Here is a 20,447-nt window from a genome sequence, read left to right as displayed (position 1 = left end):
GAAATATTATTATTTTGTGTAATTATACAATTTGTATTACTAAAGCTTTCAAAAACTTCTACAATTTTTTAAAATTTAAATATTTAATCATAAGATCATTAGTTTCTTATATATCTACAAATTTTATAAATATTGTTTAGGCTAAATTTTTGATAATTATACAATTTTATATTATTTTTATTAGTTTTATACAAATTGATTTAATATATATCAAATCTATATTAAATATTAGTGAAAAAATAGTAAAATCTATAATATTTAATAAAAAATATTTTTAAATATAAGTTAAGTTTAAAAAGTTGCTTACTGCACGTGGTGCAGGAAAACCCCTAGTATGCCTATATATAATCCTACTATTCTTATTGAAAAATCATTAATTTGCTTATAATCACATTTGAAACAGAATTTTTTGTATCGGGCTATTATATTACAACACAGAGTAGATAAAACTCATCGTAAGTAAGCAAATAAATAAAATAATGATGAAATTTGGCGGTGTGGAAGGTGAAATAGAAAGACTCCACGAATTTGATAATAATGGAAATAGTTACAAGGTGGGTCGACGTACACAACATGCACGTGTATTCCCCATGGACATGTTTCGTCTTTCGTGCATGGCTTTGTCCATACTATGGCAGCCATAAATTTCAATCTATTCTTTTCACCACCCACCAAATTATACTCTTTTAAGTTTTAATATCACATATTATTATATGATACATGTTATATAATATATACTATCACGCCGTCGGTCCAAGTAAACACAATTTCGTGATCATCGTATCATCGAAAGAGACGGGAGATCAATTTTTGGTGGATTTATTTTATGAACAACTCTATTTTATATGACAATAACAAAAATTTGTACAGACAAAAAAATTAAAAGTAAAAAACTAGATAGAGATTTTAACTGAGACATGCCTAGGATTATATCAATTTACACGAAAACCATACATATCTATGGAATCATATCTCAAGTTGCGTTTGGCTTTGATACGATAATAAAAGAGAAAGGGACAACCTAACCAAGTACCAACGCTTATAATTTGACATGACAAAAAATATAAATAATTAGAGTCTCTTTCTGCTCGTTGAGCCACACTAGCTGTACGTATGGCTCTTTCTGCTCTTACTCTCCAATCTTGTTTGCTATATTTTTAAAATATATTTGTTTGCTTCTCTCCTTCTTTTTGCCTAAACACTTGCTTCTTTTCAAGGATATATTAGCTAATGATCTTCAACTGAGATAGGAGAGGTTCTCTCGACCGGAGTCACTCGGATCGGAAGCCTCCGTTTCATCTTGACCGTTGGAAATGACACGATCTCGTCTTTCTCGGCTGTCCAACTACATGTACAACATTACAACTGACTTAGTTTCATTGGAATGTATGATAATTAATGTAGTATGTACATCATCAAATACTTAGTATGCGTTGGTAGAACGTAATTATCTTGTTGTCGTCTACAACTTTATTATACACATGCACATATTCAAACGTGGATAATCGGATTTTAACATGGGTTATGCCACTAGTACTTAAGTTACATGTCCCAGTCTATTATAAAAGATTTTTAAAGGTCCTACAACAACCTAAAGTGATTTTTTATACTATTGGCTGGACTAAGTTATGAAACTTAAAAAAAAATAAAGTTATGAAACTTTTATGTACACTTCAAGTCATTTATGGGCTTACCTGAACCGGGTTACGAGTTGGTGAAGAAAGATGGAAATTTCGAGCTTAGATAGTTCTAAACCGGGACATAGCCTTTGCCCACCACCAAAGGGTGTGAAGCAAATATTACTGTTTGCCGTTCCATTAATCCTCTGCATAAAAAGATAAGTACTAAATATTAGTAGTAGAAGTTCGATAATCTACTAAACGAACCATGGTGTTTATAAACTTTAATGTTATTAATGATAGGTAGTAGTCACGTACATCCCATCTCCACGGATCGAATTGATAGGGATTCTCGTAAATATCTTCATCCATGTGAACTGATATAAATGATGCCAATACACACCATCCTTTTGGTATCAAGTAACCTGCAATCACCCATCAAATTTTATATCCAAGTATATCATTAAACACTTTGAATTCATATAAGATAAGCATGCCTACATATGTTATATAAAGTCGATACCTAATCCTAATGCGTGCTAATGGTAAAGGGACATACCTTTTATTTCCACATCTTTAAGAGCCTTCCTCCACACACCGTTAATGATATTAGCCATTCTCAACGTTTCATTTATCACCTGTTTGTGATTCGAAAGGTCAAAAATAAACTAAAATTTACAAAGCAATTAAACATTCATTAGTTCTTTCAAAGACAAGCTAATACTATGTGGTAATTATTTAAAAATAATAATTAATTGGTAACTTATTTCAACTAGTGGGACTTACATTTTGAGTAAAAGAGAGAGACATATAATCTGACCAACCGTATTCTTTTCCCGACTCCAATTTACGCCTCTTCATCTCCATATTCTCCTCCTGCAATCAATTAAATTTCTATAAAATCTGTATTAACTATTTTAAAATGTGAAAAGAAAAATAGATAACGCGTTTTGATTGAAACATTAATGAGGGAGTTGAAAACAGCGTTTTCCTTGACGTGAAACGCTGTTTTGACAAGCGGTGTGGTCGCTCGTACAGACAAAGGCGTTAATTCAAATCGTCCTCTTCCGACACCGTCCACACCGCTTTTTTAATCCTACGGTTCCTATACTCTCACGTGTCTCTTCAGTTCCCACACGTGCGTGTACTCTAGTGTCACGTCAAGAAGACTTTCGATAGCGACATGACACGGAAACAAAAGTCAAAACCCTTTTCTCTGGCCCCACACTTAGTTCCACTTCCACTATCTAAAACTAAAATCTCAGCCGTTAAAATCACTTCAGCTACGGTCCGGAAGACGTCGGCAATTTGCATTTAGAGACACACACGTGTGGTGGGTGCTGTGGAAGTTTGTATATCAATACGTACCACGAGTTTAGCTAGAGCGACGGGATTGTCACTTAGAAATTTGACAGCCAACGTCATCGCCGTTGGCATCGTTTCTTCTCCGGGTATCATCATCTCTACGATCTTTCCACTGATGAAATCTAACGGGTGAGATTGCTTATCCGAACAACCACCGTCATTAACGTCTCTTAAGAGCACATCCACCGCGTCATTTGCTGGAGAATTTGGCATCTCGGTCGTAGTCACTTGTCTCTCCTCCACAACCTTCTGAACTATCTTTATTAACCTTTCTTTGGCCTGCATGGTTAGCTCAAAAGTTAAACCCTAATAATTTACATGCAAATGTGACTAACAAAACTTAAATAGTTTATGATGTATTGATATGATTATATATCATAAGAAAGATTCATGACCTTTAAGGATTTATGAAGTCTAGTGCCAGGGAATTTGATGGGGATACAAATCAAACCCTTGATGAATTCTTGGAACTCTAGTTTAAGAATATTCAAATCTTCACCAGGAGATATGCTCATCAGCAGTTTTACTAGTATCTCAAACGTCATCTACAAACAAATAAAACATTATACGGATCAAGTTGCAGTGCAATGGTTTGTGGCACCGTACTATCAAAACGCAATACCTTTTTGATCTCATCTTGGACATGAACCAAGGGAAGTTGAGACCAAGAAGCTAAAGTGAGAGCAACCGAGGCCTCAATGTCTCGAGTGATCCTCTCCTTGAGGTGAGGGGATCTAAGGAACGCGCTAATGAGAGTGTGTAGCCTCTTTTGATGAGCTCCATTGATGCTGAGAATAGAGTTTTCTCCAAGTAGTTCAGTGATTGATTTAGGGTATGCAGGGACAAATGTGTTCCCATGGTTTTGGAGCACCACTTTGTTAACTTCTGCATCGGTTGATATTATGATTGGTGTCCCTATTATGTTCGTCTTGAACACCTTCCCATACCTATATGGTTACATGTATATAGATTTCCGTAAGAACATAAAACTAACACCTCCCAATTCAAAAGAAAATGTATGGTCTACGGTATAATATTTGGTATGAACACTCTACGCTAACTAGTCATATACAATATATAGTAGATATACAGACTTTAGGAAATTCTTGATCCATAAACATTTTTTCAAAAGTTAAAAAGGTGGAGTGAGATGATACATCATTTTAATGGTAAGAATTCTATGTGCGACTAAGCAGACATGGATTGGTATATACACATCTTATGATATTGCAGTAATTTACTTATTTCTTTCTTGTTTGAAAAATGCAAAATACTAACAACTATACAAAACTTAATTGACATTGCAGAAATCCTTATCATGTCAGTGTTTTCAGTCCGAACAGTATACAAGATAAATCGTTGAGATTTTTTTTTGTCAATCAGTGGGTATTCAAGAGGACCCATCTTGAAACCTTTTTTAGTACACAGAAAATAATACTCCCTCCTAATCATTTTAGGTGATTTTTAAGTGAAAATTTTTGTTTCATTTTAATTGATGTTTTCAAATTTTCATGTAAAAAATAAATATAATTTTATGTTTTTAACTATTTGTATTTTGCGGTATGATTTTCTATTGGTTGAATTATATGTATTTATTATTGTTTTTAGACAAACGAAAAAAATTTAATAAAAATTTGTAATTTCTTAATAAGTATACAAAAAGGTTAAAATCCACTTATTTTTATAATGAGGAAAAGTAATGAATAGCAGAAGACCACAACAAAGATGTTTAGAGTATTATAATAATAATAATAACATACGAAAATAATATAGAATGCAGAACCGATAGTAGTTCAAAAAAAAAAAAATGCAGAAGCGATAAAGATGACACATGAAATTAAGTGAACTCAATCATTAACTAAAAACCAAGATCCTCCGCTTAAACTATTTTGCTCCTGTAGATGACCAAGAACATGAAGACAGGTTGTTTTTTTGTCAGTCTTTTTTTAAATAAATAAAATTATGTTTCGTCCAAGAGTTTTAGCTTATCTATTCGCAATCCCAAAAGAGTTAATTATATTTACAAAACGCATTAACTATCGCTATATGACTCCTAGTTTTTCCCATTTGCCTAAAAAGATGAGTTGATTGTAATTAAATGGAGCTAATTAGTGTGTTTTCATATGTAATCTAATTTAGAAAATAACACAGAAGTATGTTACTAAAAACATGGACGATGAATAAATCACAGAAATTTTATTAGTATAATTTTTGGTTGAGAGAATGAATAGAAAAAGACTTACAAAGACTTTCGTTTGTCCATGAAGGAAACAGGCCGAGAAGAATATCCACAAGCAATAAAGGTTAGGGTTTCTCCGATCACCGGCCATCCTAAACTTCCCTTCGGAATCATTCCCTTCTTCTTCTCACTCTCTTCTTGTTTGTCTTCATCTCTTGTTTTTGAGTTTGTTAAACGGAACCAGAGCCATGAAAGGAGTAGAACTCCGGCCGTCAAAACCAAGAAACCGGCGATCCAATAATCCATGAAACCAGATGGGGAGTAAAGATTTTCCGGCGACCGGAAAAGACTTAAATTTGCCGGAGAATACTTAAATACATACTAAAAGAAGTTAATAACATGCCAAAGCACATGAAACTATAACATAAGTATTTATGAGGAGATATTAGGAATTAGGTTTCTCAAATCTCAAAAGCCATGCATGAAAAGAAAGTGAGAGAACAAATATTAGTAGAACTAAAGCTATGGTGATGTCATTTTCAATGGGGCGAAACAGAGGAATTAATGATATAAAATCCACTTTTCCCGTCTCTCACTATATACATCCCCATGGTCTCTGTCACGCCTAAAAATATGTAACACAGTTAATTACCACTTATATTTTTATACATTCAACCTAAAAACAACGTAAAACAGAACAGACAGTTAATTACTTGTATTATTTTGACATACATAATATATTCGGGTATATTTATTGATATTTTGACTACAATAAAAACGTTTTTTTTTACAATAAAAACGTTGAATTATATGTGTTTAAAGATCTTCACGTATTTATCTAATAATTAGTATCACATATATATATACTTTGGTAGATACAACACGTACGGTCGCAAATTGTTCTTCGAAACATGACATAGTTAACAATTTATGAAAAATGAATGTACAATTTATCCTCGCAAAGGTTTTTAGACCATCTCTGATTGTTAGAACCCATTAAAGATTCTAATATTTAATTTAATTGTAAATTTTACAATTTGTGAAGTTTAGAACCTTTTGTAATTTGTCATGTCTATTAGTAAAACTCTTTTGAAGTTCTTAAGAGAAAAAAAAACAACAAAGATAGAAAAATGCAAGGAAGAGAAAAAGACACAAACACAAAAGGAGCCAATAAGAAAAATACACCTTACAGTATTTCCAAAAGACATTTTATAACTTTAAATATAAAGTTTTTTGTTCTAAACTTCAAAACTTCAAATTTGAAATTTTGAAAAGTGAAACTCTATATTTGAAGTTTCACCGCTCAAATATTTTTATTTGCATTTTGGTCCCTACAATTACACATCTCATTTATGATTCATAAATATTTTCTTATTTATTATTTTAATCCTTTAAAAATTATATCTCATAAATATTTTAAATTTTGTTTACAGAATTTAAGTTTTACACATAAAATTAAATTAAAATTTAAAATAAGATTTTAAATATTCTAAAACTAGATGTAGACAACTATAATATACAAAAAAAACTTAACAAAAATTACATGAAGACATAACTATTACACAAATTTAAATATTACAATAACGCTAATAGTCAGGTAAGTTTGATCCGGAACCTTCAAAATATTCAAATATTGTCCAATTTGTTTTTTGTGTAACTGAAGATGGTTGTTGTTGTTGTTTTTGATGTCTTTTTCGTACAATTCTTTCTTTTCCCTATCGAAATATTCACGAGTATTAATATCATTGATAAAAAATAGTTTTTAGCAATATTTTATGTTTCTCTTTTACTTTTTGGTCTTGATCTAACGTATTTACAAATATTAATATCATATATGCATTACACAAAATCATTTAATGGAATAATATGATATTATGTTTGAAAGTTTAATATTAATTAAGTTATTTTTATTTAAAATTTTATATTTTAATATAATATTTTATTAGTTATTATTGTTGTGATATGTTTATATATGTGCTAGTTATTTACAAAAGTTTTATGAAGATAAATATGAGGATCATATTATAAAATTTAAATAGTTTTGAAATTGAGTTTGAAGTTTTGCTTTTGGAGAAGAATATCTTTAAATTTCAAATATAGAGTTTTGAAAACTTCAAAATAGAATTTGTTTTTAAAGATGCTTTTAGGGGTACTTACCAATTCTAAAAACTATATTTTAAGAACTTGGTTCTTAGCTTTTATTTCTTCTTTATTTATTTTTCGAGTTTTTTTTTTAATAAACCATTTTTTATGCAATTACTATTTAAAGTTGTCATTAGATATTATTATTCTCTAACAAACAATTCCAAAAACATTTAATAAGCGACGTGCATATGTATTTGACTAGAAGAAGTTGTTTTAAAACTTCATAACATCTTTGTTATTAAAGGGATTAGTACCAAGGGTAATTAAATTGTACTTTATTGTAAAGATTTTTTTTATTTGAATAAGTTTAACATTCATTCAAAAAATGTGTACTTCGTTACAAAAGTATACTTTGTTCAGGTCAACAATATTAGATTGTATCCGATTTAATACAACAACGAGGGTATAGTCCATTCTCTATCATTAATTCTAAATATGTATATTACAATTAAATACTCAACGCTTCAATATTTATGAAGTGTTGGTATATAATTTTTTTTCTCTTTGTTACTTAAAGTAATGTAAAATAGTGAACCAAGTTAAAATACATCTATTTTCTTAGCTGCTATATAAAGCGATAAAATCTAGTTAGATAGATTGTAAATAAAAATCTTCCAACCTAATCTCTAGTGTTTAATGTCTCATTTGTTGATTTTTTTTGAGCAACTTGTTGATTTTTTTTAACAATCTAAGTCCACGTTTATAGTGTTAATTTAAGAGAACAAAATAAATGTTGTGATGTAGGAATAAATGAGGGAACAGAAATTAGGAGCGGCTATTGAGCCACACTTAGGCCGTTTTGTCTCGTCTCATTTTTAGATACTAGATAGCTACATCTCCCACCCAACCAATTTTCTTTACTTATTATTTATTGTATTTTAATAGTAATGTTTAACCATTTTTAGTAAATACTTTATACATCTATGAATATACTAACCTGGCCGGGACAGAATAGCCTAGTGGTAACACTAGAGTGAACTGGATCCCAAGGCACCTGGGTTCGAGTCCTCTGGGATTCCGGAGACCGCCCGTGAAAAAAAAAAAAAAAAAAAATGAATATACTAACCTGTAAATGATTAAATACTATTAAACCCAAACTTGATACTATAGATCGGACCACCCAAACTTGTCTTGTTATGGCTTCCATTTAGTGTTCTGACTGTATTTTGGACAGAAACTTGAATGAATGAAAGTATTATTCAGTGAAAAAAAAAAGATCGGACTACGCAAATAAAAGATGATCAAATGCGTTGAAAAGTAGGGAACTCAAGAATTACTTTTACGTTTTGAAACACTGATGAACATAAGTTCACCGGTTAATCCATGATCCTATAATACTTTGATAAATCATGACAGCCACACAAAAAAATGATCTATGTTAATCAGTGCTATTAAACTATATTATTTGTCAATGCCATTGTATAGTCAATGATATTTTGCACCCGCACTTGTTATTAGATACCTATGGAGTGTTATGAATAACTTGATCCAGCTTTAGTATTGGGTGGTGTGATTACTATCACATGTGATTGGAAAGCTTTTGTTGGTTCCCTCTTTTAACTTTAGGCTTAATAACATCCAAGAGTGACATTAACTAATCGAATAAATGTCTGATATAAAGCTGAGGTACACATGTTAATACAAGGTCGGTTCACAATTAACTAATCAGAAAGCTTTCTGCCTAATGCCCTGTATATTATACTTGACTCAACAACTTTAGATTAGTTAGGCTGGAGCTAGCCTAGACTACAGAGACAATTTATAGTGTTTCGAGCAGTGAACCTTTTAGCAGTGAGTATATGTGTTACATTAATTGCTACTATTACTTAAAAAACAAAATAAAGTATGGATTGCGGATGTAGACAAGTGAGGATTCATTTCTCGTGTCTTTTGATAATTAATAAAGTTCACAATCTTCTATTATCGTCTTGTATTTAAACATGATTTCTAGTTCTTGAATTTATTCACTACAATAACTTCTATGATATTCACTAAGTCTATTTTTGCATGGATCAGTTTCTATGTGGTGTTTAGTTTTGTCGGTGGTCAGTGTTTCCAGTTAACAATAGTAAGTAAACGGAAAGGAGCAGGCAACAGAGCATAGTAGAAAAAAAAAAACACAATAACAGATCGACTTGTCACAGTCAAATCAACCCTTTGCAAATTTCGATACATTAAACGACATCTCTATCTCTTTTCCTTTTCGATTACAAATTGTAAAAAGTAAATTTTGGATATAACTATAAAAGTATACATAAAGGTAAAAATAATCCAAAACCTTTTTCAAAAACAAACAAAACAGAAACTTTAACTTGCGCAAGACGCAACAACAGCATCGACACCACCAACATCGTGAAACAAAGACATCTTACTAATCGCGAGAGCTTCTCCGTACAAAGACGCTCTCGTCGATCTCTCAATCTTAACCTCCACGAAGTCACCAACTTCAGGACTCCTCTTCAAATCACCATTCCCTTTGTCTTTATCAAAAAGAGGCTTTCTAACAAACGAAACACGATGTCCTTTATCTGTTTTGCCGATCAGTTCTGTCTCAGGAGCTCTCTTGTTCGGCCCTTCCACCAAAACTAACTGGACCGAACCGACCTGAGAGTCGTAACAAGGACCTGTTGTCTCGCGGAAGGCTTCGATGAGTTCTGTTAAACGTCTCTGCTTCACTTCCTCTGGAACGTCGTCTGTGTAGTTCCTGTGAGCGTGCGTCTTCTCCCTCATGCTGTATGCAAACATATACGCCATGTCGTATCCAACTGCTCTCACCAGGCTTAGCGTTTCTTGGTGCTCTTCTTCGGTTTCTCCACAGAAGCCTGCCGATTCACAACATTCACGAGACATTATTGGCTGAGTTTTGATAAAGCTAATGGTGACCAATACAATGTAACCAACAAGGCAAAACTAGTGCTGGGCATTCGGGTTTTCAGTTCGGGTCGGGTTACTCGGGTTTGGGTATATAAGACCTGTTTAGGAACTGAACATTTTTCGGATCGGATCGGTTAGTAATGTTTGGGTCGGGTTTCTATTTTTATACAAAACCCGAAACAGAAACGAATTATAAATAGTTCGGTTTTGGTTCGGCCTGAAACCAACAAAACCTAGAAAACCCAAAAAACCGAAAAATATTTGAGAAATTCAGGTTTTTCAAAATAATTATCGATTTATAAATTATATTATATATAATTATTTTAAAATTAAATATAATTAGGATATTCAGTTACTCGTGCGGGTCTCGGTTCAGTTTCCGGTTTTTTGGGTTTAGACAAATAGGAACCATTCGGGTTTTTGTAATTCTCGGTCCGGTTTCGGTCTTGGTTTTTCTGATTCGGTTTTCGGGTTTCAGATAATATGCCCATGACTACCAACAACCTAGTTGAAGACATCTAAAAACATAACAAAAGAGTTTTAAATCAATGTTTTTTTTTTTTTGAGTAAGCTTACCAGTTATGAAATCGCTGGTTATAGCCACGTCCGGTATAATACTCCGAATCTTCTTAACAAGATCCAAGTAAGCTTCTCTGGTGTAACCTCTCTTCATCCTATCAAGTATCCTACTATTACCAGACTGTGCAGGAAGATGAATGAGATTACATATGTTATGCCTATCCCTCATCAGATACAGCAGATCATCAGGGTAATCTTTAGGGTGAGGAGAAGTAAACCTAAACCTCATCTCAGGAAACTCCAAAGAGAGTCTGTCCAAAAGATCAGCAAACCTCAAACCCATGTTTTTAACCTTACACCTGCTCGAGAACCCTTCACTGTACTCCCACTTAGCACCCCCTCCTCCTGATGGCTCAGGATCAGACGAATCATCGTTGTAGCTGTTCACGTTCTGTCCTAAGAGAGTCACTTCTTTCACACCGGACTCCCACAGCTCCTTAACCTCGCGGACGATGGACTCAACAGGACGTGACCGCTCTCTCCCTCTTGTGAACGGCACAATGCAGAAAGCACACATGTTGTTGCATCCTCTCATGACCGATACAAAGGCTGTTATAGCGTTCTGAGAGATTCGGACAGGAGTTATGTCTGCGTAAGTCTCTTCTAGAGAGAGAAGAGTGTTGATTCCCTTCTGACCGTAGTCCACTTCTTCCAGCAGCCTCGGGAGGTCTCTGTACGCATCAGGACCACACACCACATCGACCATTTTGTCGGAATCAAGAATCTTGTCCTTTAGCCTCTCAGCCATGCATCCCAAGACGACAACTTTGGGAGGTTTAGTAGACTTTGCTCTCCCTTCGGCGACATTGGCTTTCCATTGGCGTTTCAGGAACCAGAAGTAGTTGAGCCTTTGCCACACTCTCTGCTCCGCGTTGTCACGGATGGCGCAAGTGTTGATGAAGATGACTTCCGCGCTCTCGGGGTCGGTGACTACTTCTTTGTAGCCGGAGTTGTTCATGATGGAGAGGACTATCTCCATGTCGTTGATGTTCATCTGGCATCCGTATGTTTCGTGATAGATCCTACCTTTTGATGGTGATGAAATGTCGGAGTCTTGTGTGGTGCATCTAAGAGCAAGACAGAGCCAGAGAAATGTATTAGTAAAGGTCCAGACTTTGAACACACAACGAACACAAAACTTGCAGAATCTAACGATTGGTGAGCAAACACAACTAAATTGGAACTCTAATCATCTAAAAGTTCGAAACTTTCAATGGCTAAACACCAAAAACAGAGCAACTTTCAATGACTAACACCAAAAACAGAGCTTTAAAGTGTTAGTAATAGCATGTAAAGGTCCAGACTTTGAACAGCAACGAACACAAAACTTGCACAAGCTCACGATTGGTGAGCAAACACATGGCTACTGCAACTAAATTGGAACTCTAATCTCATGTAAAGTTCGAAATTTCCAATGGCTAAACACCAATTCTTTCGAAAACAGAGCTTTTAAGGTGTTGGTAAGATCATGTAAAGGTCCAGACTTTGAACAGCAACGAACACAAGCTTGCACAATCTATGGATTGGTGGAACTCTAATCATCTATAGTTCGAGACTTTAAGGGTTTTTGATTGACCAATCAATGGCTAACATCAATTATAAGGTTGCAAAGCAAATGAGATTCCTTAAAACACAGAGCTTTAAGACGTCAAGGTCTAGACTTTTTTTTTTAAAACAGAGCTTTAAACTATGGCTTAGTGAGCAATTACATGGCTTTTGCAACTAAATTGGAACTCTAATCTCATCTAAAGTTCGAAACTTTCAACGGCTAAACACCTTCAAAAAACAGAGCATTAAGGTGTTAAAGCGACTTACTCAGATTCGGTTTGAGGAGCGGTAAGGGAAGTTTGAGCTTTGGAGATGAATTGGTGGAGGCTTGGGCCATCGAACTTAGTTTGAGAAACAGAGAAGCTTCTGGAAAGATCTAATGCAAACCCTTTCTTCCTCTTGATCGAGTTCTGTGTGAGACGATAGCAACGAGGGAGGAGAGCAGAGGAAGAAGAAGAAGAATGGTTAAGTTTCGAGGAGAGGAATGTTCGAGAGAGACCGCGTCTTGTAGAGGATTTGAAGCAGAGAGAGCAGCCTTGAGGGTTGCTGAGGATGGAGGAAAGAGACGAGAGTGAAGAAGACGCCATTGGGGGAGATGGAGGATGAAGCTCCTCTCAAGGAACAACAATGGGAGGCTCTCAAGGCTTTAGGGATTTTACAAAAGTCAATCTACTCGGATGTTCACACTAAAACGCAGCGTTTCGTTGTCCAGACTCAGGGGTAGTACGGACATTTTATTCCGTCTCCTCTTTCTAACGAACATTTTTTGGTAATAGAGAAGGAGAAGGTCAGGAGATTTCATAAGATTTGGATGTAAATCTTTAAGTAATCTCCGACCAAAACATAACTCAATGTCTCGTTCTGTTTCAGCTTTGACTTTTTTTTTTTAAATTAAATTTCACTTGTAAAATATCAAACGTTTAGATATACTAATATTTACATTTTGAATTCGTATCTTATTAGCTGAGGTTTAGCTACTTCAAGGAGATACTAGGTGAGAGAAGCGTGATTGAAAATGAAGAGAGGCTTGAGACTGCAGTAACAGATTGGATGCACAAGTACAAAGGGTCTACTAGGCTGATGCTCTTGCCTAACAACACGAACATGTTTTGTTAGTACTACGTCTAAAAAAAATACATATTTTAGACTTTTCACATATATTAAGAAAACACATTAAAATTTGATTATGAATACATTGATTTTTGTGAATAACAATTTTTCATAACTTTTAGCCAATAAAAATCCAATAAACACCATTAATTTTTTTATGAAAAAAATTAACAATTTATCATTAAATAATACATTAAAAAAGTAAAAAATATATCTTTTTGAAACAATATTTTTTCCTAGAATATGGACCTCTCTGAAACTTACCATTTAATTTGGATTGTGGTGATTGGTGAATATTATTTTAACAAACCCAACTAGCTACGTTTAGAACTCTTGGGTCACTCTATTCTTACGAGGATATAATATCTGCAGGTTGCATTAAAAATTTGATGGACCCTAAGGGGATTCTCAATCCATACAAAGTTCTTGCTAACTCTTTCTTCTCTCACCCTAAGGTATATGCTTTATGATTACGCACCGAAATTAGTGAAAGCATCTAATCATCAATCTATGATGAATGCTCCTCCAACGTGATAAGTGATGAGGAATCTATCATCTTTTTAGTTTTGGGAATATTTGACATTCTTTTTCTAGACGAATGCAAGGTTGTGATGAGTTGATTCTTCATAAAGATGAGCAGCCAAGTTTGAGCAGAGCAGTATGATTGATGCAAAGGAACATAAAGTTAATTTTAAACTCACTAAAGTGTATATGCTTCTTTGTTGTTGTCACCTATGTTTTAATATCTTATTGTCATAGATAAGAAAGAATAAAAACCTATGGAGCTTACGTGTAGCAAAAGTCAAAGCTTGCATTGTATTTAGACCCACAACTCAAAAAGAGAAGCATCTTTATCATAATAATAGCAACTTCAAGATTCTCTCACATAATATCTTTCTATTCTTGGCAGTTTCGGTTTCAATGGACCTTCTTGATGTAGTTAGAGTTCTCTCTAGTTATGCCATAGATTTTCACATTTTGGTTAAAAACACAAAGGCAAAGTTCTCTAACAAGTAACAAGTGTATTTCTTGAGACAACTTGGACTAGTGAGATACTTTATAACATTAGATTCATGTTGCCATCGCCATGGCCCATAGTTTCTGTGGAGAAAAGTATGTGGACATCTTCTGTTTCAAGATTGAAGCAAATGCATGCAACATCAAGATTGTAATGACTAGTCAAATTTGATATACTTAGATGATTGAATCAAGTTGCTCTTACACATGTGAACCAATCCATCCAAAATAATCACAAGCGCCAAAAAGAGACAATGAAAGCAACCAAGGCACCGATGAAATATCATCCATCAAAGGGTACATATATAGTTGGAGAACAGCTTGTATTTGGACACAATAAATTTTACACAACTAGCGGAAATACTTAGTATGAATCTTAGGAAGTACACAGATTTTGGAATGCTTAGTGATTATATTCCAAACTGATCGTAATCGTGATCGTGATCGTGTTCGTGAGAGTAGCAAAAGCGAGTAAAGTTTCGGTTCCCTAGCACAAGTGGAAAGATATGATAACACGACGTCGGCTTGATGACTGGACATAGATACATTACTTTGAACACGAGATGGAGATGATAAGACACTATAAAAATGCTCATGGATGAGGCTGAGACAAAAACACACAAACACTATCTTCTCTCCATCTCTCTTACACTCAAAATCACTGTAATAACTTTTTAAACTACAAATGACAACTTCATCTGCATCAACTCGCAAGGTTGGTTCATTAATTGCTTCTTCAACTGGTATCCAAAAAGAAACCTGTTGTGTTATATATCCTTTTGGCTTGATCATCTCTCTTTTTTTTTTTTTGGTTAGGGTCTGACCAAAATCGCCACTAATAGACTACAGAAAGAGTTCATGGAGTGGCAGACTAGTCCTCCTGCAGGTTTCAAGCACAGAGTCTCTGATAATCTCCAACGGTACATTACTATACCCATTTTTCGTTTCATTTTCGAAAAACAAATGATTTAATGTTGAAAATGTTGGTGTGAAAAGATGGATCATTGAAGTGAATGGAGCTCCAGGAACCCTTTATGCCAATGAAACTTACCAACTTCAAGTGGAATTTCCTGAGCATTATCCTATGGAAGCTCCACAGGTTCCTCCTTAAAAACTCTTTTTTGTTATTAATAATTTTATCAATATCTAATCATCACATTAATCCCTTAACCTAAAAACAGGTTATCTTTCAGCATCCAGCTCCACTCCATCCTCATATTTACAGCAACGGTCATATTTGCTTGGGTAAGAAACAACACACAATGTACTCACGTGTGTTTTTCCCCTATATTACATAAAGTCTAGTAACAAGAGCTTGCTGATGCAGATGTTTTGTATGATTCATGGTCGCCTGCGATGAGACTAAGTTCAATCTGTCTTAGTATTCTCTCAATGCTCTCAAGCTCATCCGTTAAGGTTTGTTGCGCGTTTTGTGTATTCTCTTCTTTCAAAAGATTTTTCAATATAGTTTTATTAAGATACTTCTTGGTCTCTTGCAGCAAAAGCCTAAAGACAACGACCATTACTTGAAAAACTGCAAAAATGGAAGGTCCCCTAAAGAAACTAGGTGGCGGTTCCACGACGATAAAGTATAACATCTATGTGTGCCCTTTAATATTGTAACTATAAACCAAAATGTAATGATCTCAGGTTGAGTTCTTGACCTGTTTCTATCTTCAAAACTAGAACAGCTCCTTTTCGCAGTTTAATTAACACTAAAAGCTTGTGCACAAGACTATAAAGTTAAGAAATAACATGTTTATTTATTAAGTGAAAGAAATAGCCTAAATCCTCTCTTTCTCTTTACAAGAGATCAGAGATCATCAAGAACGATTAGTACAAACCACCGAGAGAATGGTTGATCCAAGGAACAAACCTTTGTGTATTAATCGCGCCAAGGCAAAAATGTGATCTTTCAACCTCTACATAAAAGGCTACTGATCGACTTTCCATGGCGTCTTACATTTGTAATAAACATATGAATGCCTACTCAGCATGTTCCTTGCTCCATTTTAATGCACCTGCAGCCAAATACTTATAAGCTTTAGACAATTTGGATAAACAGAATCATACCGATGCTAGAACATCTAACACCAGTTGTCGTCTCTAGACTACAAAGCTATTCTAATCGCTGCGCCTCAAGATTCCTTACAATCCAGAAGCAACATTGCAATTCTAATACTTTAATTAGACACTACAATTCAACAGCATCCATACATAACAAAGCCAAGATACTCTTTTATTTCATATTATAGTTCAAAAGATTATAAACACATCATCTCCAATTAGATTTTTAAAGTTATGCAGAACACGGTTTCAAAAAGTGTTCTTATTCATTAGTAGAACTTCAATTTTAACTTCAATTTTAACTTGATTTTGCCACATGTCCTCTTTATAATCAATTTCATAAAACAAATATGACATGGCTACTGAAATTGATGACATAGCTTCCGAAAAAATATGACATGGATAATTTCATTTAATGTTGATTTATATTTTTGACAAACTTATTAGAATATGATAATAATTCATATATTACATTTAATATTGATATTTCTTTTTGGTAAACTTTTTTAAAATATGGTAATAGCTCATACATCATCTATAAAATAAATATATTCATATATAACATTTTAAATTTCAAAATATTATTATTTTGTATAATTATACAATTTTTATTACTAAAGCTTTCAAATATTTCTACAAGTTTTTTTAAAATTTAAATATCTAATCGTAAGATCATTAGTTTTTTATATACCTACAAATTTTATAAATATTGTTTATGCTAAATTTTTGATAATTATTCAATGTCATATCATTTTTATTAGTTTTATACAAATTGATTTAATATATATTAAATCTATATTACATATTAGTAAGAAAATAGTAAAATGTATAGTATTTAATAAAATTTATTTTTAAATATAAGTTAGATTTTAAAATTCCTTACTGCACATGGTGCAGGACAACACCTAGTTTGCATTAATGATAATGTTTCTTTATCGATTATTTTAAGAATATTTTAAATGTTTTGATCTAGGCAGATGTTATTTAGCAAATTTTAAATGTTTCTTTATTGATTACTTTTAAGAATATTTTAACGGTTTTACTATTTTGGATCTATGAGAATGTTATTTAGAGAATGAGTTTTATATATTTAGAAAATGAGTTTTATACATTATTTCTTCTTCTATTCTCAAAAACTTGCACAATGTCTTTGTTTACTCTGTATGTTGTACTCTCAACTTTTGGTATCAGCCAAAGTGTGAGATCATATGACAATCACAAGTTCAGTGAAAAGTACAACAGTCTCAACATTCTGGTGCTAGAGAACAAGAAAGACATCTTAAGTGAACTGTTCGATTAGATTATTAATATTATAAAGACATCGTCTTTTTTGATTTTTAAGATTTTTTCTACTGATTTCTTTTTTAAATGACTGAGTTTCATTCTGAACAAAAAAAATACGCAAAATAACTGAATTATGTTGACTTGTTAGCATATTTGATCTTTTGGTATTGGTGTAATACCAAAATTTCATATTTACATTTTTTCAAAACAAATAACAATAATTGTTTATTTAGGAAACTAATAATAGTTTTTAAAAGAATTGTATTCAGTGCCAAACCGATCACTATAGTTTAACATTTTTTTAAAAAAAAATTATATATCATGGTCCCACAAAAGTGATCCAGACTAGTCACGTGTTGCCATGTGTCGGTTTTCTATCCGTGGCAATGCCGAAATGTTAATTCCCCAGTGGCCGGGATTCGAACCCAATTTAATTATAGTTTAACAATTAAACTGACCTATTTCCACATTAATGATTGGTTTGCGATGCATAATTTTGGTTAGTTATCATTGTTGGTTAAACACATTGTTAAAAAATCTCCTTTCAATAAGCCAGTTGGTTTACAATAATAAAATTAAAATTTACTAATAATATATGTTGATAAGATTTCATAGACAAGTTTCTATTGATAATGGTAAAAATTCTCTAATATTTTAACTGAAAATTAGAAAATATTTTAAAATATTCCCTAATAATCTTTTTTCTTATCTTAACACAAAATCAAAATAACACACCTCAGAAACTTCAAATGACATGAAAAAAAAACACACAAAGTAAACAAGTGTCACACATTTTCTTCCCCTCAAAAACATTTTACTCATATCATGAATTCAAGAGTTTATCTTCCTGCAATCCTTCCTGATTTCACCACTCGAACCGGTCAAGGGAGAGATGTTTCCCATCTTGATCATCGACTCGGCAAACTGCTCGAAAAACTCTCCTTGATCCTCTGCATACTTCTTTACAAGATCTCTCGATTTATCATTGCTGCTGAACAGAACCTGGTCCGAGTTCAACAACCCCATGTTCTCCATCAAGTTCTTGAAGTAGCTGTTGTCGAACTTCGCCGGGCTGACCTTGTCCAGCACCGAGAGAATCTGGTCCCCTCCGGATCTTGGACACCTTTGACGCAAGTTAGCAGCGAATGATTGTTCCAATGTCATGTCTGGACGACCGTTTCCGGACTGGTTGTATAGCCTCTGTCTGAAACTTGTGCATCTCGAGAATCCAATAGTGTGACTCCCTGATAACAAATTAAGGTTATAGGGTTTATTATTTATACCGTGCATGTAAAGTAACTGTGATAGAATGAAGAAAGTTTACCGGAGAGAGCAACAAGGTCGGTGACATCAAGTCCTTGACGATTAAACTTGCTGAGGATTGTCTGGAACGTGTTGTTTGGTGCAGGGATGTTGTTGTTCGAACCGCTCAAGCTTGCACTTCTTGAATCTCTTCTTCCCAATGGGACCATCCAGCTTGGTCCACCAGTCTAAACCAAACCAAACCAAACCAAACCGAATCAGCTCTTTTTTTTCAAAAAAATTTAACAAACATTGTAGAGAAGACTTACAAGAACAGAGGAGTCTCTAGCGGCTAGGGTTAGAATATCAGCACAAGAGACAGTTCCAGGGCATTGTTTCTCAAGTTGAGCTTTGATCTGGTCAACTACTTCAAATCCACGAGCTGATTTGCTGTTAGGGTTGGAGCTTTTCTCACTCACTATCCTCCCACTGCTGTCTAGAAGCAGAGAGCCATCACAACCCTGCATTTCACAGTTACCTTGCTCAGTACGTAACAAACAAAAAAACTGATAGACGTGGGAGAAAATTAACCAAACCTGAACGAAACAGTCGTGGAAATGAAGTCTCATCAATGAAGCGGCCATACGGGTTTCTCTAGCAACAGCTTGAGCTACAACTGATCTCACTATCTCTCCGGCTTGAGGGCATGAATGTGCGTAGTAACCAGGGTTTAGTTTGCCTCCGTAGCTCTGTTGGCAGAGGTAAAGAGGGAGAACGCAAAGGAGAGAAAGAACAAAGAGAGAGCTACTGAGTCCTGCCATTATGTTTGACGAGAAGATGAAGAGAGGAGAAGACTTTGTGATGAGAAGTGATATGAAGCAAGAGGGGGAGGAAGAAGGTATTTATAGGAAGAGACTTTGAATAAGAAGTAAGAAGTGGAGTTGGTAATTAACTAGATAGAGATTAAGATAATAATCAAGGGAACTGCTAGAAAAAACAAAATGTAAAAAAAAAAATATTGGAGAAAAGAAAATTAAAAGAGACTAAAGTTTGTGTTTGGTACCCAACATTGCCCGCTTAATTTGACTAATTTACCTCCTTTTTGGTTTAGTTATTTATTTACAATTGATTTGACTTCATTGGACGGGGAAAGGCAAAGCAAAGTTTTGTGTTTTAAATATATTGAAATTGATCTTTATCCATATGTTAACGACTAGTACCAATAATTTGAGAACTATTAACTCTTTCTTTCTTTCTATGATTAAATATTCGAATTGTATACACACAAAAATGCTGGTCTATAACATAAAGAATGTATGCCTTCGAGATCATAATCGCATGGACAGAATTATTCTTGACATAGACAAATAAAACATTAGCTCAAAATTTTAAAGCCTTCCAATGGTTAAAATAAAATG

At 33.8% G+C, this 20,447-nt stretch overlaps 4 protein-coding genes across 5 annotated transcripts; 1 reads left to right on the top strand and 3 right to left on the bottom strand.

Annotated features, from left to right (window-relative positions):
• Positions 1 to 870: 870 nt before the first annotated feature.
• Positions 871 to 5,655, bottom strand: LOC106307279 (3-epi-6-deoxocathasterone 23-monooxygenase). The gene is made up of 9 exons (XM_013744192.1): positions 5,228 to 5,655; positions 3,607 to 3,931; positions 3,380 to 3,529; positions 2,988 to 3,263; positions 2,406 to 2,495; positions 2,179 to 2,257; positions 1,938 to 2,044; positions 1,695 to 1,825; positions 871 to 1,345 (listed from the first exon to the last, which is right to left on the bottom strand). Exons 1-9 carry the CDS (start codon positions 5,467 to 5,469, stop codon positions 1,228 to 1,230), a joined length of 1,518 nt encoding a protein of 505 aa, XP_013599646.1. The 5' UTR covers positions 5,470 to 5,655; the 3' UTR covers positions 871 to 1,227.
• A 3,865-nt stretch (positions 5,656 to 9,520) lies between these two features.
• On the bottom strand, positions 9,521 to 12,956 carry LOC106309376 (CDK5RAP1-like protein). 2 transcript variants are annotated; one of them, XM_013746406.1, is made up of 3 exons: positions 12,577 to 12,956; positions 10,759 to 11,828; positions 9,521 to 10,130 (listed from the first exon to the last, which is right to left on the bottom strand). In XM_013746406.1, the coding sequence occupies exons 1-3, from the start codon at positions 12,894 to 12,896 to the stop codon at positions 9,616 to 9,618; spliced, it is 1,905 nt and encodes a 634-aa protein (XP_013601860.1). In that variant the 5' UTR covers positions 12,897 to 12,956; the 3' UTR covers positions 9,521 to 9,615. The 2 variants fall into 2 exon arrangements, with proteins under 2 accessions (XP_013601860.1, XP_013601865.1); XM_013746411.1 differs by having other exon boundaries at positions 10,759 to 11,823; positions 12,575 to 12,955.
• A 2,085-nt stretch (positions 12,957 to 15,041) lies between these two features.
• On the top strand, positions 15,042 to 16,146 carry LOC106296583 (probable ubiquitin-conjugating enzyme E2 17). The gene is made up of 6 exons (XM_013732748.1): positions 15,042 to 15,151; positions 15,253 to 15,356; positions 15,433 to 15,535; positions 15,618 to 15,681; positions 15,764 to 15,852; positions 15,936 to 16,146. The coding sequence occupies exons 1-6, from the start codon at positions 15,122 to 15,124 to the stop codon at positions 16,029 to 16,031; spliced, it is 486 nt and encodes a 161-aa protein (XP_013588202.1). The 5' UTR covers positions 15,042 to 15,121; the 3' UTR covers positions 16,032 to 16,146.
• Positions 16,147 to 18,495: 2,349 nt separating this feature from the next.
• Positions 18,496 to 20,032, bottom strand: LOC106344263 (peroxidase 49). The gene is made up of 4 exons (XM_013783675.1): positions 19,626 to 20,032; positions 19,359 to 19,550; positions 19,112 to 19,277; positions 18,496 to 19,031 (listed from the first exon to the last, which is right to left on the bottom strand). Exons 1-4 carry the CDS (start codon positions 19,848 to 19,850, stop codon positions 18,619 to 18,621), a joined length of 996 nt encoding a protein of 331 aa, XP_013639129.1. The 5' UTR covers positions 19,851 to 20,032; the 3' UTR covers positions 18,496 to 18,618.
• Positions 20,033 to 20,447: the final 415 nt, after the last annotated feature.

This window comes from Brassica oleracea, chromosome C1 (genome assembly GCF_000695525.1).
Source record: "Brassica oleracea var. oleracea cultivar TO1000 chromosome C1, BOL, whole genome shotgun sequence".
NCBI lineage: Eukaryota > Viridiplantae > Streptophyta > Magnoliopsida > Brassicales > Brassicaceae > Brassica > Brassica oleracea.
The sequence above is the reverse complement of the archived record's forward strand: the minus strand, read 5'-3'. Positions and strand labels throughout refer to the sequence as shown.